The sequence below is a fragment of the Cucumis melo genome, chromosome 4 (assembly GCF_025177605.1).
Source record: "Cucumis melo cultivar AY chromosome 4, USDA_Cmelo_AY_1.0, whole genome shotgun sequence".
Taxonomy (NCBI): domain Eukaryota; kingdom Viridiplantae; phylum Streptophyta; class Magnoliopsida; order Cucurbitales; family Cucurbitaceae; genus Cucumis; species Cucumis melo.
The window spans coordinates 28,283,218-28,296,596 of NC_066860.1; the positions used below are offsets into that span (position 1 = coordinate 28,283,218).

At 30.0% G+C, this 13,379-nt stretch overlaps 2 protein-coding genes across 2 annotated transcripts; both read left to right on the plus strand.

Moving 5' to 3' along the window:
- The first annotated feature begins 3,991 nt into the window (after nt 1-3,991).
- On the plus strand, nt 3,992-5,791 carry LOC103487092 (polygalacturonase QRT3-like). Its single transcript, XM_008445302.3, has 3 exons — nt 3,992-4,211; nt 4,323-4,559; nt 4,643-5,791. The coding sequence occupies exons 1-3, from the start codon at nt 4,011-4,013 to the stop codon at nt 5,663-5,665; spliced, it is 1,461 nt and encodes a 486-aa protein (XP_008443524.3). The 5' UTR covers nt 3,992-4,010; the 3' UTR covers nt 5,666-5,791.
- A 5,108-nt stretch (nt 5,792-10,899) lies between these two features.
- Nucleotides 10,900-12,392, plus strand: LOC103487091 (uncharacterized). Its single transcript, XM_008445301.3, has one exon. It carries the CDS (start codon nt 11,175-11,177, stop codon nt 11,997-11,999), a length of 825 nt encoding a protein of 274 aa, XP_008443523.2. The 5' UTR covers nt 10,900-11,174; the 3' UTR covers nt 12,000-12,392.
- Nucleotides 12,393-13,379: the final 987 nt, after the last annotated feature.

A 13,379-nucleotide genomic window follows, 5' to 3' on the forward strand; every position in this document is an offset into this window, starting at 1 on the left:
ATCTTTTGTCTCGTATGGACGACCTTCGGGGTTTCGTACTCATGCCTGAGGATGAGAGGGAGGGATTTTGTAGAGTCCTCCTACGAGACATAGAGAGATAGTTTATGTTTCTACTGACCTGGGTTGCTTATTATTTCCTTACGTTTTTTTTCTGTATGATGTTGACTATTTATGCATTTCCTATTGTCAAGAACTTATTTTCCTCCTTGGTAATGTTTATTTTAAATTAAGAAAAATAGTCACAATTTTCCAAAAGCGTTATAACGGCTATTTATATAGGTTTAAAATTGGATGACTTCGCTATCGCCAATTAGAAATATTCAATAATTTTTTTATCTTTTTAAAAAATTAATTGTAATAAATTTCTCACAATATGTCCACAAATTTATTTTAATTTGGGCAACTGTATGTGTTAATTTAATAACATTACACATACAACAAATAAAATAGGAGAATAAGACGGATTCGAGGGTTTCGTAAAAAAGTATGCAATAATTTTTTTATGATATTTACAATTTAATTTAAAAATATTATACTACATAAAAAATTAATTAACCCAACCCATTTAACAATTTCCCCAAATAAAATTTATCACAACATCCACATAAACCTACCCACCTAACCCTTCCCCCAAACACATTTTATCATAAAATTCCCATAAAACTACCCACTTAACCCTTCCCCAAACACATTTTATCATAGAATCCCCATTAAACTATCCACCTAACCCTTCCCTCAAACACATCTTATCATAAAACTACATTTTTAAACCTTTTTCCCAAACAAGGGTTATGATAAAACTAGGTTTAACTTAGCACTAGTTTTATCTTAACACTAACTCTTCCCTAAATCAACCCCTCCCCAAACGCACCCTAAAGTCTAGAGGGGTGTAAATTGTTTAAAAGATAAATATTGAATTTAAATTTAGATATAATTGAAACAAAATGGAAAAAAAAAATGCATGGTTTTGAAGTATTGATGTGGATGAAAGTATCAAGGTTTCATTTTATGGAACCATCGATGAAAAATATCCATCAGTATTGGAAAACTTTACGGAGGTGATAGGAATTGTTACAATAAAATTTTAATTATAATGATCATTTTTAATCACCGTTTCTACCAAGTAACACTAATTTTGGATTTATATTTTATTGAAAATCTATGTACAAATATGAATAAGAGAGAAAAAATGGAAAAATAATTATAAAATAATATAAATTTTGAAAAACATTTTGAGTTCTATGAAAATTTAATTAAATAAGGTTAAATTAAATAAGTGTATGTCTTTTTTTTTTCTTTTAAGAAATTGTGGTTTTCTTTTGATTCAATTTTTACGGGAAGAAAAGTTTTAGATTGAAATAATGTAGCTCAAAATTCAGAAAAGATAGAAACACGAAGGCCGTGTAAATAAAAATAATGTATCACGTTAATTCGTAGATTATGACAAAATATGAAAATAATTTGTCTTCACTTGAAGACTTTGAACATGAGAAATTTATATTTTTAATCGTTATAAAGTGAAATATTATTTCTCGATCCTATTTTATTATACAAACTCAATTACATCATTTTATTTACAATTTATCATAGATGAAAATAGAAAAAATGCTGAAAATATTTTTAAATACAGTCTATCAGTAATAGATATTATTAGACGGAGAGAGATGTCTATTAACGTTTGTGGTTTGCGGATAGACATTTGTAATTTTATATCATTTGAAAAAGTGCCTACTAACTTTATATACATTTCATATGCTATTTTTCCTCTATTAGGTTTCTAAATGCTAATCGTGGGCCGGGCCTAAAGATGTGCAGCCCAACACGTAGCCCTCCCAATAAAGTATGCCTATGCTTATGCTCTTTGCAAATAGTGGGATTTATTTTGAAGAAACTTATTGAAACATCAATTTGCTTATGCAATAAAGTTTAGATTTCTTCTTCAAAAATATAATATAAAATCTCAACTTTATGTGTCTGTTGGTTACTTTTATAATATAATTGTGCCCTTCATGATCAATTTGATAATTATGGTTTTAAAACTCACATTTTCAACTCTATAATTTGGTAATATCTTCCCAGATTTTCTTCTTTCTTTTCCTTGTTGCTCCTGGAAATTGACATCCTCCTTTTGTAGAACCAATATCATTTTGAGAGATAATAATGAGATCATTCAAACTAAATTAAAACAAATAAACACAAGGAAAACAATAATTAAAATGTGATTGATGATATACTTTTTTGTTAAAAAGGAATATCAAAAACAATTCTTGAAATAACTTATTTCTTCTTTTTTTTTTATCGAAAATTACGAACATAAGATACAATATTAATTACCACATTTTTATATTCACAACCGCATATTTAGAATTTTGAATTCAAATTTTAATATTTTAAATTAGAACCAAACACGTTTCCAGTTTTTTTTCTACTAAATTTTTTGTTATCTAAAACAAATTTTGAATCACAAACCAAACGAAACCTAATCTCAATTTGCAAGAAAACCAAAACAAGAGATGGGGAGAAAAATACACGAATTACACACATATGGTGTTTTTATTTTGAATATAAGGTGAATGCATGTGTCCCATGAGAATGGAAAAGTTATGGTCAAAATGTTGAATAATTAGGGCGTTGGTTACTATTGAGGGTTGAAAAGTAGTATTAGTGAGAATTGAGATAGGTTTAATGAATTAGTAGAAAATGCATGAAAGAGAGAGAGAGAGAGAGAGAAGCATATGTTGCACGACGAGGAAGTCAGGAAAACAGAAACTAAAACTACAAATTCAAATTGATTTATGGTTAGAGGGAAGATTCCTCACTTCACACAACAACAACTCTTGAGGCCTAACTTTGAAAATTATAACCATACCCTAAACCCCCTCTTTCTCTCCCAACCTAATTTGAGCAACAAAACAAATTCATTTGTTTTCAAACATTACTTCATCTATCTAATTTCCATACAAATTTATTCCGACACTGTTTATCCCAACAATATTCAAATTTGTCGGGAAATTTTTAGAAATCCATACATTTTTTATATATATTATGTCGAACCATAATTTATACATATGACGACGTAAATAAGATCGGGCTAAGTTTTATTGGACTATTTATTGTGACTAAAATAAAGTGAAACCTCAGCATATAAATAATGCATTTTAACCATTATTGAAAATGACAAAACAATTGAAAATATTTATATAATATAGCAAAATTTCATATTATATCAATAATAAATACTAATAAACTTTTATCAATGCCACGATATTAGTCTATCAATATTTTAAATATTTTGGCTCATTGTGTTGTATTTGAAAATATCTCAAGGCTAATCTATTATGTTTAACCATTTGATTAAGATGTTGTTGCATATTCTAGATCCGAAACAAAATTTTTGCATGTATGTAGAGCAATATATCTACACTTACATTAGACTATTTGTTAGAATTTAAAACGGATACAAATGCATTAAAAAAAAACCATTAGGTTAAATTAAAATTTTGATTTCTATAGTTTTGAGAAAGTTAGAGTTTAATTCTTATGATTTTAAAACTTAGAACTTAGTCTCTATGCTTTGATAAAGCATCGTAAATAATCCTCTTAGTTTGATAAAATTCACATAAATAATTCTTATCGTAAAAACTATTTAAGAAGATTTTATCAAACCATAAACCATTAAGACTAAATTAATACCACATTTGCAATTTTAACCAAAACATTGAGGAATGAGGTCAGTCAATCTAATCTAAATCCTCACAAATATCTCATACTAAATATCAACAAGTGATATGGACAAACCAAACTTATAGAAATCAAATTAATACTAAACATAAACAGTTAATTTTAGCTGACAATAAAAGTCCAACTGAGTGCAATTTCCAATCTTAGATTTGACCACTTGGAAATTGAGACCACCCATCCTCCATCTCAAGCATATTTATATATATATATATGTGTATCTTCTAATTCATCTCATTTCGTTGCCAATTTCATTACTAAGTGTGAGAGAGATGAATCCCACAAACTATGCTTCTTATACTCTTATGCCCTTCCTTATATGCTTTGTTCATGCAATTATCGTCAGCACATTTGTGACTGTGAGTGAGAGTTCATATTCCACTTCTTATGAAGATCATCACTTCATGAGACGCGTCGACAACTATCGATACAATACCCTCTCTTCTGCAGCTCCCTCTCGACCTCCTCTCACGGTAACTCTTCATCTCTATTATTTCTATATATTGCGACACAATATTATTAGAGTTGGCATCGATTGGATTTGGATTGGAATTGTCTAACCATGTGATGAACAAACCATGAAGGCAATGTCGGGGTCACGTGTTTATCACGTGGTTGCCTATGGAGCTGATCCCACCGGAGAATCTGACAGCACTGAGGCAATAGAGAAAGCCATTTCCGATGCATTTGAGTATCCCACAGATGGTCATTTGATGAAAGGCATTTTAGACCTTGGAGGTTCTCAACTTCACCTTGATGGAGGGACTTACAAGATAAGCCGTCCCTTGCGCTTACCGGACACATCTGCCGGCAACTTCATGGTATCTCTTATATAATACTAAGATACGTGAATTACTCCTCTTATCATCAATTGGTTTTTAAATAGATTACACATCTGGAACAGATACATGGAGGATCATTACGTGCATCGGAATCTTTTCCAAGCAATGGCCATCTTATAGAATTAAGGCCTTCATCACCTTCTGTGATGTATGAATATATCACACTCAAGGATCTAATGTTAAACTGCAATTTCAGAGGAGGTGGGATAGCCATTATCAACTCATTGAGAACTACAGTAGATAACTGTTACGTATCACACTTCACGAGCGAGGGAATAGTAATTGAAGGTGGGCATGAAAGCTACATACGAAACTCCTTCATAGGGCAACACATAAATGTCGGTGGAGACCGAGGGGAAAAGGATTTCTCAGGGATTGGAGTGAAAATAATGGGAAACGACAATTTGTTGAGAGACATAGTGATATATTCAGCAGAGATTGGAGTGATGGTATTGGGACAAGCAAATGTGATAATGGGAGTGCATTGTTACAACAAGGCGAGGGCATTGGGTGGGGTAGGAATTTATGTGAAGGAACCTGGTTTTACACAAACAAGGATAGTGAATTGCTACTTGGATTACACAGGAGTGGTGGTGGAGGATCCAGTTCAAGTGCATATAACAGGATGTTTCTTCTTAGGGAATGCATTGGTTGTATTGAAATCGATAGGGGGAGTAATAAGCGGATTGAATATCGTGGATAACATGTTCTCCGGAGATTATACAGGGGTGAGAATAGTTGAGTTGGATGAATCCAAGACTCCCTTCACTAGAATTGATCAAGTGGTGGTAGATAGAAATAATGTACGTGGGATGGTGGTTAAATCGACGGTAGGAAGAGGATCGACGAGGGCGAATGGAACGACTTGGACAGTTGATTTCTCAAGCCTATTGTTGTTTCCTAACCTCATAAAAAATGTAGTGTATTCATTGGAGATGGAGCAAAGTGAGGGTCAAGGTCAGATTCAAGTACTTCCAAACCATGTTTTAACTAATCTAACTCACAACAGAGTAACTGTCAGGTCCAATTTAGCAATAGCAGCAACATTACATGTTCAAGTACACCAAACAACCTATGCCTTATGATACATACTTTTGTTGATTAGCTTGCTTGCCTCACATTAAGATTGAACTGAAACCTTAATTCACTGTTTGTTGGTTCATCCATTGATGTATAGACACTAGTAATTTAAAAGAAACATCTTCAATGTATTCATTTATTGTTGATATTATAAGGCAAATTTCGAGAGTTTTAGTTCGATTTTAGTTCACAATCTGGTTGGAGTAATTATAAAAAAGTTTCTAAAGGATACAATCTTAAGATTTTTACAAAAAAGAATGGTTTTGGTCCATTCTGTTTAGCTTGGGGATTGAAATCAGTTCTTCAATTGGTATAACAATATATCCTTTTGTTCCCTTAAGAACGAATACCACAAAATTTTAGGTTCCCTTTTTCTTGATTCAATAGAAAATCAGAAAGATGCATGAACTTATTGTCTAAAAGGAAACACAGGACAACATATTAAGTGAGAATGAATTAAATAACACACACTCAAAGAGACCACACTTTCATAAAGTCACTCATACATGCTCACCTCAGCTTTAGCTTGAGCCAATTACTAGCATAGGGGCTTTGATGTGAGAAATTTCACACTGCACTGACCTTTTTCTTTGGTTTCAAAGAAATTTAGAAATAATAAGTTCACTGATTTCCTGAAGAGAACTACTTGCAGTTTTTTTTTTTTATCAGAGTTCAAACTAGAAAGATCTGAAGCAATGCAAAGCAGTATTGTTCAATCTATAGCCAAAAGAATGTGTTCTGTCAGATAAAAACCTTTGTAAACCTAACAGTAAAGACCAGGAACTAAAATCAACTAATTAGAGTAAAGCTCAATCTGAAAGGAACGGTTTAAACAATCTTTTTCGTAAATAATTAACTACAAGAACAAGGATAAAAAGCGAAGAATATAGACTTCAAAGAAGGTGATATACTCTCAAAATTACACAACTTAGCTCAGTAGATTAGAGGCTTATCATTCATATCAACTATTAATGTAGGAAGTTGCCTAATCAATTTCAAGTGGCATGTGTTAGCTGTTCCTAACACACATTTCTATCATTTATTGGGTTCGTTTTACATGTAAAAAGTTTTGTTTCATATGAACTAGGTAAAATTGAAAGAAGAAAGGCACTAACTGGTTTCAACAAAAGTTATTTCTCGGCCTTAACATTTTCAACTACTTATATATCAACTCATCTCACGATCGAACCACTTATATCATAAAGACCGAAAGTTCTAACTCTAGATTTTGTAAACCAAATAAAACCAATTCTAAACTTCAAAAATCAAAAGTTAAATTCACTTAATCTTCTGTATGAGAAGGTAAAAAAATCAATAAAAATGGCCACACCTTTTGATTTAATCACGAGAGAAGGTATTACAAATTTTGCATCTAATTTCATTTGTATTTAAATAGCGTTGGGTTGAGAATAACCCATACATCTTATAGGCTCAATACTCCACAACAAACCCTAATCATACCAGAAGTTTCACTTCTCAAAAAATGCAAAAATGTTGTGCTAAACATGTTTTCAAGGTAGTTGCTTTTATGACACACCAAAATAATCAATTACTCCTTAAACTTTTAATATTTAATGGCCTAATATTTAATAAATTTTTAAATTTTTTATTTCGTGGAGTTACACGATTAGAAAACTGTCAATACTTAACTTTTTTGAAATATTTGACCATTCTAATAAAAACTGTCGATCAAAAATCTCGACACGTAAAAAATGTCAACTAATCTCATATACTTAACGTTTATAAACTATCAAGTATACTTTTACTTAACGCTTAAAAACCGTAAAAAAATCTCTTATTCTTGACAAACATTGAAAAGCGTCAAGTAAACTAATACTTGACTGTTAAAAGTGTCAAGTAAACCTATTTTTTTGCAGTAATTAAAAGATAAAAAATTTAGAAAAGTGTCAAAGATGCTTTCGATCAATAATTTTTATAATTTAAAAATCTATTGAATATAACGCTTAAAAACTCTTTTTTTGATACGATTTAAAGTTTAGAATCTTGTGTATTAGATGTGTGTCCGAAAAGTTGATGAGAAAGATAATGTCACCAAAAAGGCAAAACACAACCTTTAAATAGTTGGGACAATCTTAGACAAGAATCAACGAATATAATAAACTATATATATATATATATATATATATATATTAACCATGAACACTAAATTCAAAACATATTATATTTGATTATTCTGAGTGACACCAACATGTCAAAACATTAGAGATAAAATCAATTTTAATTTACAGGTTTTACTTTTATGAATCATACTTTATTAAATTAATGTAAAAGTAGATATGGAGAATTTTGCAATCTTGATTTTATAATGTTTAATAATTATATGAAATTGACAGGCAGTGGTTAACAATATCTTACATTGCCTTTGTTTACCATTTCTATACGATTCTATATAGCTATGAGTTGGGACTATCAAACGATGAAAATGACCTCTCCTAATCACTAGATTATTGAGTTACCAAAACAAATGTTAAATTATAAAGGACAAAATAATACAAATTTCAAATTATATATATTATTTTTTTATATAGATAAAAAGTTTAATCCATTATACTATCTTTAAAAATGTTCAAATAATAAAATTCTACTCGATAAATTTGATCATCATAATTAAGAGAAATATATAATTTCATCTTATCGCTTAAAATAATATAATTAATATTTTTTTAATGTAGAGATTATCTATGATGATTTTGGGTTTTATAAAAGCTATATGTTATATTTTAAAACTATATAGAGATCGGTTTTGTAATTGACCTAAAAAATATCTTTAACTCTACCTATAAATATGATTCTTTTTTTCTTAAGAAAAAAAAATCATAAAATTTTCAAAAATTGTAACATTATTCTCGAATTTTCGTAAATGTTTCAAAGCTATTATTAAAGTGGAACTTCTTTGGAATTTTAGACATGACATTATATCGCAATTACTTATCATGGAAACTTGAATATTCGAATCGTTTCAAATCTCAGGTTTTTTTTTTCAAAATTCTAAACGAAAATACTCCATGAAGATAGTTTTGAAACATTTATAAAAAAATTTGAAGCACGATATATTGAAAACTTTTAAATTATATAGATACATGGATCTGTTTAAATAAATGACGTTTAAAATAGTAGTTTTTAAGAATATGATTTAATCAACTTATAAGGAAGATTAAACTATGAAATTTTAGATTAATTACAAGTTTAATTATTAAGTTATTATTAATGATTTAGGTTTGAAGTTGCATCAATTTAAATATTAAAATAGTAATTATATAAAAAAAATAAAGATTTAAATAGAGAGAAAAATTTTTACTGAAAAGAAACAAATTACAAAATAGAAGAGTTGTAGAAAAAAGAAATGATGAGTAGTTGGTTTGTAGTTTGTAGAAAACAGTTCAACGTTGAAAAGAAGACCACGTGTTTCTTCCGATATGGGCGTACAACGTGTCAGTCAAGTAAAGGGCAAAGCATCTCACACGCCGATTCCACACGTGTCTACACCTCATTTTATCTCCATTATTACATTCCCCTTCTAAGCTTTCTATTCTTTTTTTAAATCATAAAAAAAAAAAAAACAAAAAGGAAACAAAATATCAGGAAAAATATTTCACCATACACAATTTTGTATATATTTTATCAATTTCAAAATTCTCGAAAAAATGTGTGTTTCCTAATTTGTTTTTTTTTAAAAAAAAAAGAAAATAGGGAAAGTAATTTAAGTGTTTATTTTTATGGTTTTTGAGAAAAAAGCAAAAGAGAAAGAGAAAGAGAAAGAGAAAGAGAAAGAGAAAGAGAAAGAGAGAGGTATGTATTTGTATAAGGTAATTTAAGTAAGCAATATTGAGTGGATGGGTGCCACGTTTTCCAAGAACATGTCGTTTTTTGGAGGGTGGATGGACGGACAATCTTTTTCTCCAATCTACTTTAATTTACTTCCCTCTTCTACTGCCTACCAACTCTCTATTCCACTTATCTATTCTACAACTTATTTCAACCTTCAAATTTTGGTTTGTGCTACCTAATATTTGGATGCATTTCGGACCTTCTTTGTTTTTATGCTCATTTTCTTACCATCTATATCAATTATAAAAAGAAATAAAATTCAAAACACATCAAATTTTACGGTTCCATAGTTTGATGGATGTATATGAGAATAGGTAATGCTTTGGATGCATGAAATATTTTTCTTCACTACACTTTAAATTATTCATGTTAGATTCTCATTTTTAATCATAAAATCATGTGTTTAAGTAAGAGCTGTGGGTTATCTCTCTGGTTTGTTCATATATGGGGTATTGATAGGAGAAAAAATTTGCTTAGTCCTTTTAGCTTTATGTTGAATTGGATCATGTTTGTTGACTGTGCTTGGTTTAGTGTTGTGTGGATATTGCTAGTTTTGTTGTGTAGTGTTGCTTGATAGTAAGGTTATTGCTGGTTTTAGTGTAGTGTTGCTTGATAGTGAGGTTAGAATTAGATGGGTCAATTGTGAAGTAAAGGGGTTCAAAATGGTTTCTTGCTCTCCGCACAAGATCTAACTATTCTTATCAAAAAAATTAATGGCACGATTCATCCTCTTTGGGAGGACATGCCGGAGATTAAGGAAATTTGACAATTAGTTATATCTTTTGATGATGTTTTTGGATTTTTTTCGCTTTGTTCGTCATGATTAGAATTCTACAGCCCAAACTCCAGCTAAAAGGTATTTCTTTGGGATCTAGTTTGCGTGATCGTCCTTTTTTCATAAATGTTTAGTGAAGTGTTGTAAGCACGGTATTTCTATGTTCTTACTTTAACTTGGTTGGGACTTTTCTTTAAAAACAAAAGGTAAATATCGTTTCAATTTTGCTTAATTTTTATTTAATTAAATTTATTGATATTAAGTATTAACTACTCATAAAACAGGGAATTTTTATTGTTAAATAATAATTTAATTTGAATGTATCGTATATTATTTATTTTCTTTAATTTTTTTTACTATGGTTTGATCATAAATACTTGGATTCTTCTTAATTTAATTGTAAAAAAAAAAAAAAATACAAATTTTAAAATTAAAACCTATTCTTAGTTTTCAAAACCTAGTATGATCTTTCAATACACATTTCTCTAAAGAGTAAATCAAAAAGAAAAAAAAAAAGAAAAAAAAGTGAAACTAATATATATTTGAAATCTATTATCTTTGCATGAACTCCACTGAATAGTAACGATATAACTCTCATCCACCCAAATTATTTTACCCAAAAAAACCACACGTCTATTGTATTGAAAATCAAAATATAAAAATAAAAGAAGGATCTTTACACAACTAAAGTTATATATATATATATATTTTTATTTTATTTTAATTTAATTTGGATTTCTAGATTTGTCTTTTTGGTGCACTTTATTGTGAACTTTACTCGCCTCCTCCACTCTCATCTCATCCCATCTCAAACCCCCCTCTCTTCCCTTTCTCTCTATAAATATACAACCCTTCTTCAATTCCCATTTCTTCATCACCAACTCATCGCCATGTCTCTCCAACTTCATATCCAACAAGATGATTTCGGAATGTGTCCCAGCTTCAACACTTACTCCACCGGATCAACAACCTCTGACGCCGCCCTAAGAGCCCGTGCCTTCTCTTTCTTCGATTTCAATCCTCCCCACACCCCAAACAAATCAAACCTCCATGATCAGGAACAATATGACGACGATGATTTCGAATTCGTCTCCCTTCAGCCACCTCCCGGTTTAACCCCTCCCGCCTTTCCGCTTTTCAATTCCGATCTTCTGTTTGATGAACCTCGAGTTGAAACACCGGAAATCGACGGTCGAGATTCACCAATCGTGCAGCCGATTCGAATTCCTTTAGAGAAGCTTCTAATCCGAGATCGCGATAACAATCCGCGGTCATCTTCTTCTTCTTCTTCTTCTTCTTCTTCTTCGTCTTCTTCATCGTCGTTGTCGTCAGTGGACGAATTGGAAGGAGTTCCATCCGAAACATACTGCGTTTGGAAACCTAAATCCATCGGAACGCCGAATCCGGCTTGCAAGAAGAGCCGATCCACTGGATCATCGTCAACAAAGCGTTGGGGAATCCGAGACCTTCTACGGAGAAGTCAGAGCGACGGAAAACAATCGTACGTCTCCTTCACGCCATCAACGCCTTCAAAGAAGGCAAAAGAAATCAAATCAGAGACAAAATCGAGGAAGAAACCAAATAAGTCGGGTGGAGATCTTCTCTCTGCACACGAATCGTTCTACGTGAGGAATCGTACGTTGAAAGAAGAAGGTAAAAGGAAATCATATCTTCCTTACAAATTACAAGCCGGAATCGGTTGGTTGTTGGAGTAAAAACGTGATTTGATTGGGCAGAGCATTTAATTTTTAAAGCTCTGTTCATGCGAGAGATGAGGTTCATATTTTACATCTTAGTATACATTAGAATGTTTATGTTTAGATATGAAAAAAAGGGGAAAATAAAGATGATCGATGAACAAGTTTTTAGGTCATCTTTGAACTTATACAATGTTTAGATTATTAGATATATGTATACAACGAGAGTATTAAAAATCGATATTGATTTGAGATTCCATAGGGAACTTCGATGGAATTTGGGATCAACTTTTGCTTGATATTACCATTTTTTTTAGTCCATGTTTCATTTCTTTGATTTTCATTGTATATCAATGCAAGAAAGATATCTGCGTGATAATAAGTTATTATGTGATAACTTTTTTCCTTTTATCATTGGTAGACTCTTTTCGTTTTTATGTTGGAATATAATCTATCTTATAAAGTTAATAATTAAACTAAAATATATATATTGAAAGTTGGAGCATTTTTAAATATAAAAATATAGCAAACCTTCGTATTCTATCAATGATTTCAATCAATGTCTATCGTTGATAGAATTTAATATATTTTTTTATATTTTTTAAATATTTTGAGCAATTTTGTTAGTTTCAATAATTTTTCAAAAATATTCGTTCTTAATTAATAATATATATAGCAAAAGAACTTAAACGACAGCTACAAAATTCGATGAATTTTGCGGTATATAGTAAATAGTTTTAATATTTTATTATTTTTAAAAACTTATGGTTAAAATATTATGCTTTTATTTGTTTTATATTAAAAAAAATAGAGCTATTTTTAAATATGGATTTATCTAAAATTTGATATATTATTTTTTTTTTTAGGAAACAAATCATTCATAGATTAGAATTCATTCCGTGTGGATAAATTATTTAATGTAAAATTGTGCATAGTCAACAATCCCAATCTATATCTCAAAATATGTTGTTGTTTTGTACCATAAGAACAAAATTGTTATTGTTTTTTATTTATATATTTTTCCAAATAATACTTATCTCTCTCTTTTTCAATACTTACGTTTGAGTTTGATAAAACATTATACCATATCCGATTGTGATGAGATTGTTCCATTTTAATCAATTCACAGTTTTGTGTCTCATCATCTTTTAGTACTAAAAGGCTCAAAATCTACAATGTTCATTTTCCCACACAAATCTTTTGTCCAATCATATTTATGTTAGATAATCTATTAATTAGTATATAGTAAAATTAGATTAATTAAATATCATTTTCCAAAAGAAAGAGTATTATATATTTCTATAAACAATGTTTGATTTTGATTCATTAGTATTGGAAATTCATTTTATTATATACAATTTTTCACTCATGATTAGTTTTACTATTTGGATTTGAATA

Coding starts and splice junctions, on each gene's coding strand:
- LOC103487092 (XM_008445302.3), top strand. CDS start 4,011: ATGAATCCCACAAACTATGCTTCTTATACTCTTATGCCCTTCCTTATA. Junction 4,212..4,322: donor CCTCTCGACCTCCTCTCACG/GTAACTCTTCAT, acceptor CAAACCATGAAG/GCAATGTCGGGGTCACGTGT. Junction 4,560..4,642: donor CATCTGCCGGCAACTTCATG/GTATCTCTTATA, acceptor CATCTGGAACAG/ATACATGGAGGATCATTACG.
- LOC103487091 (XM_008445301.3), top strand. CDS start 11,175: ATGTCTCTCCAACTTCATATCCAACAAGATGATTTCGGAATGTGTCCC.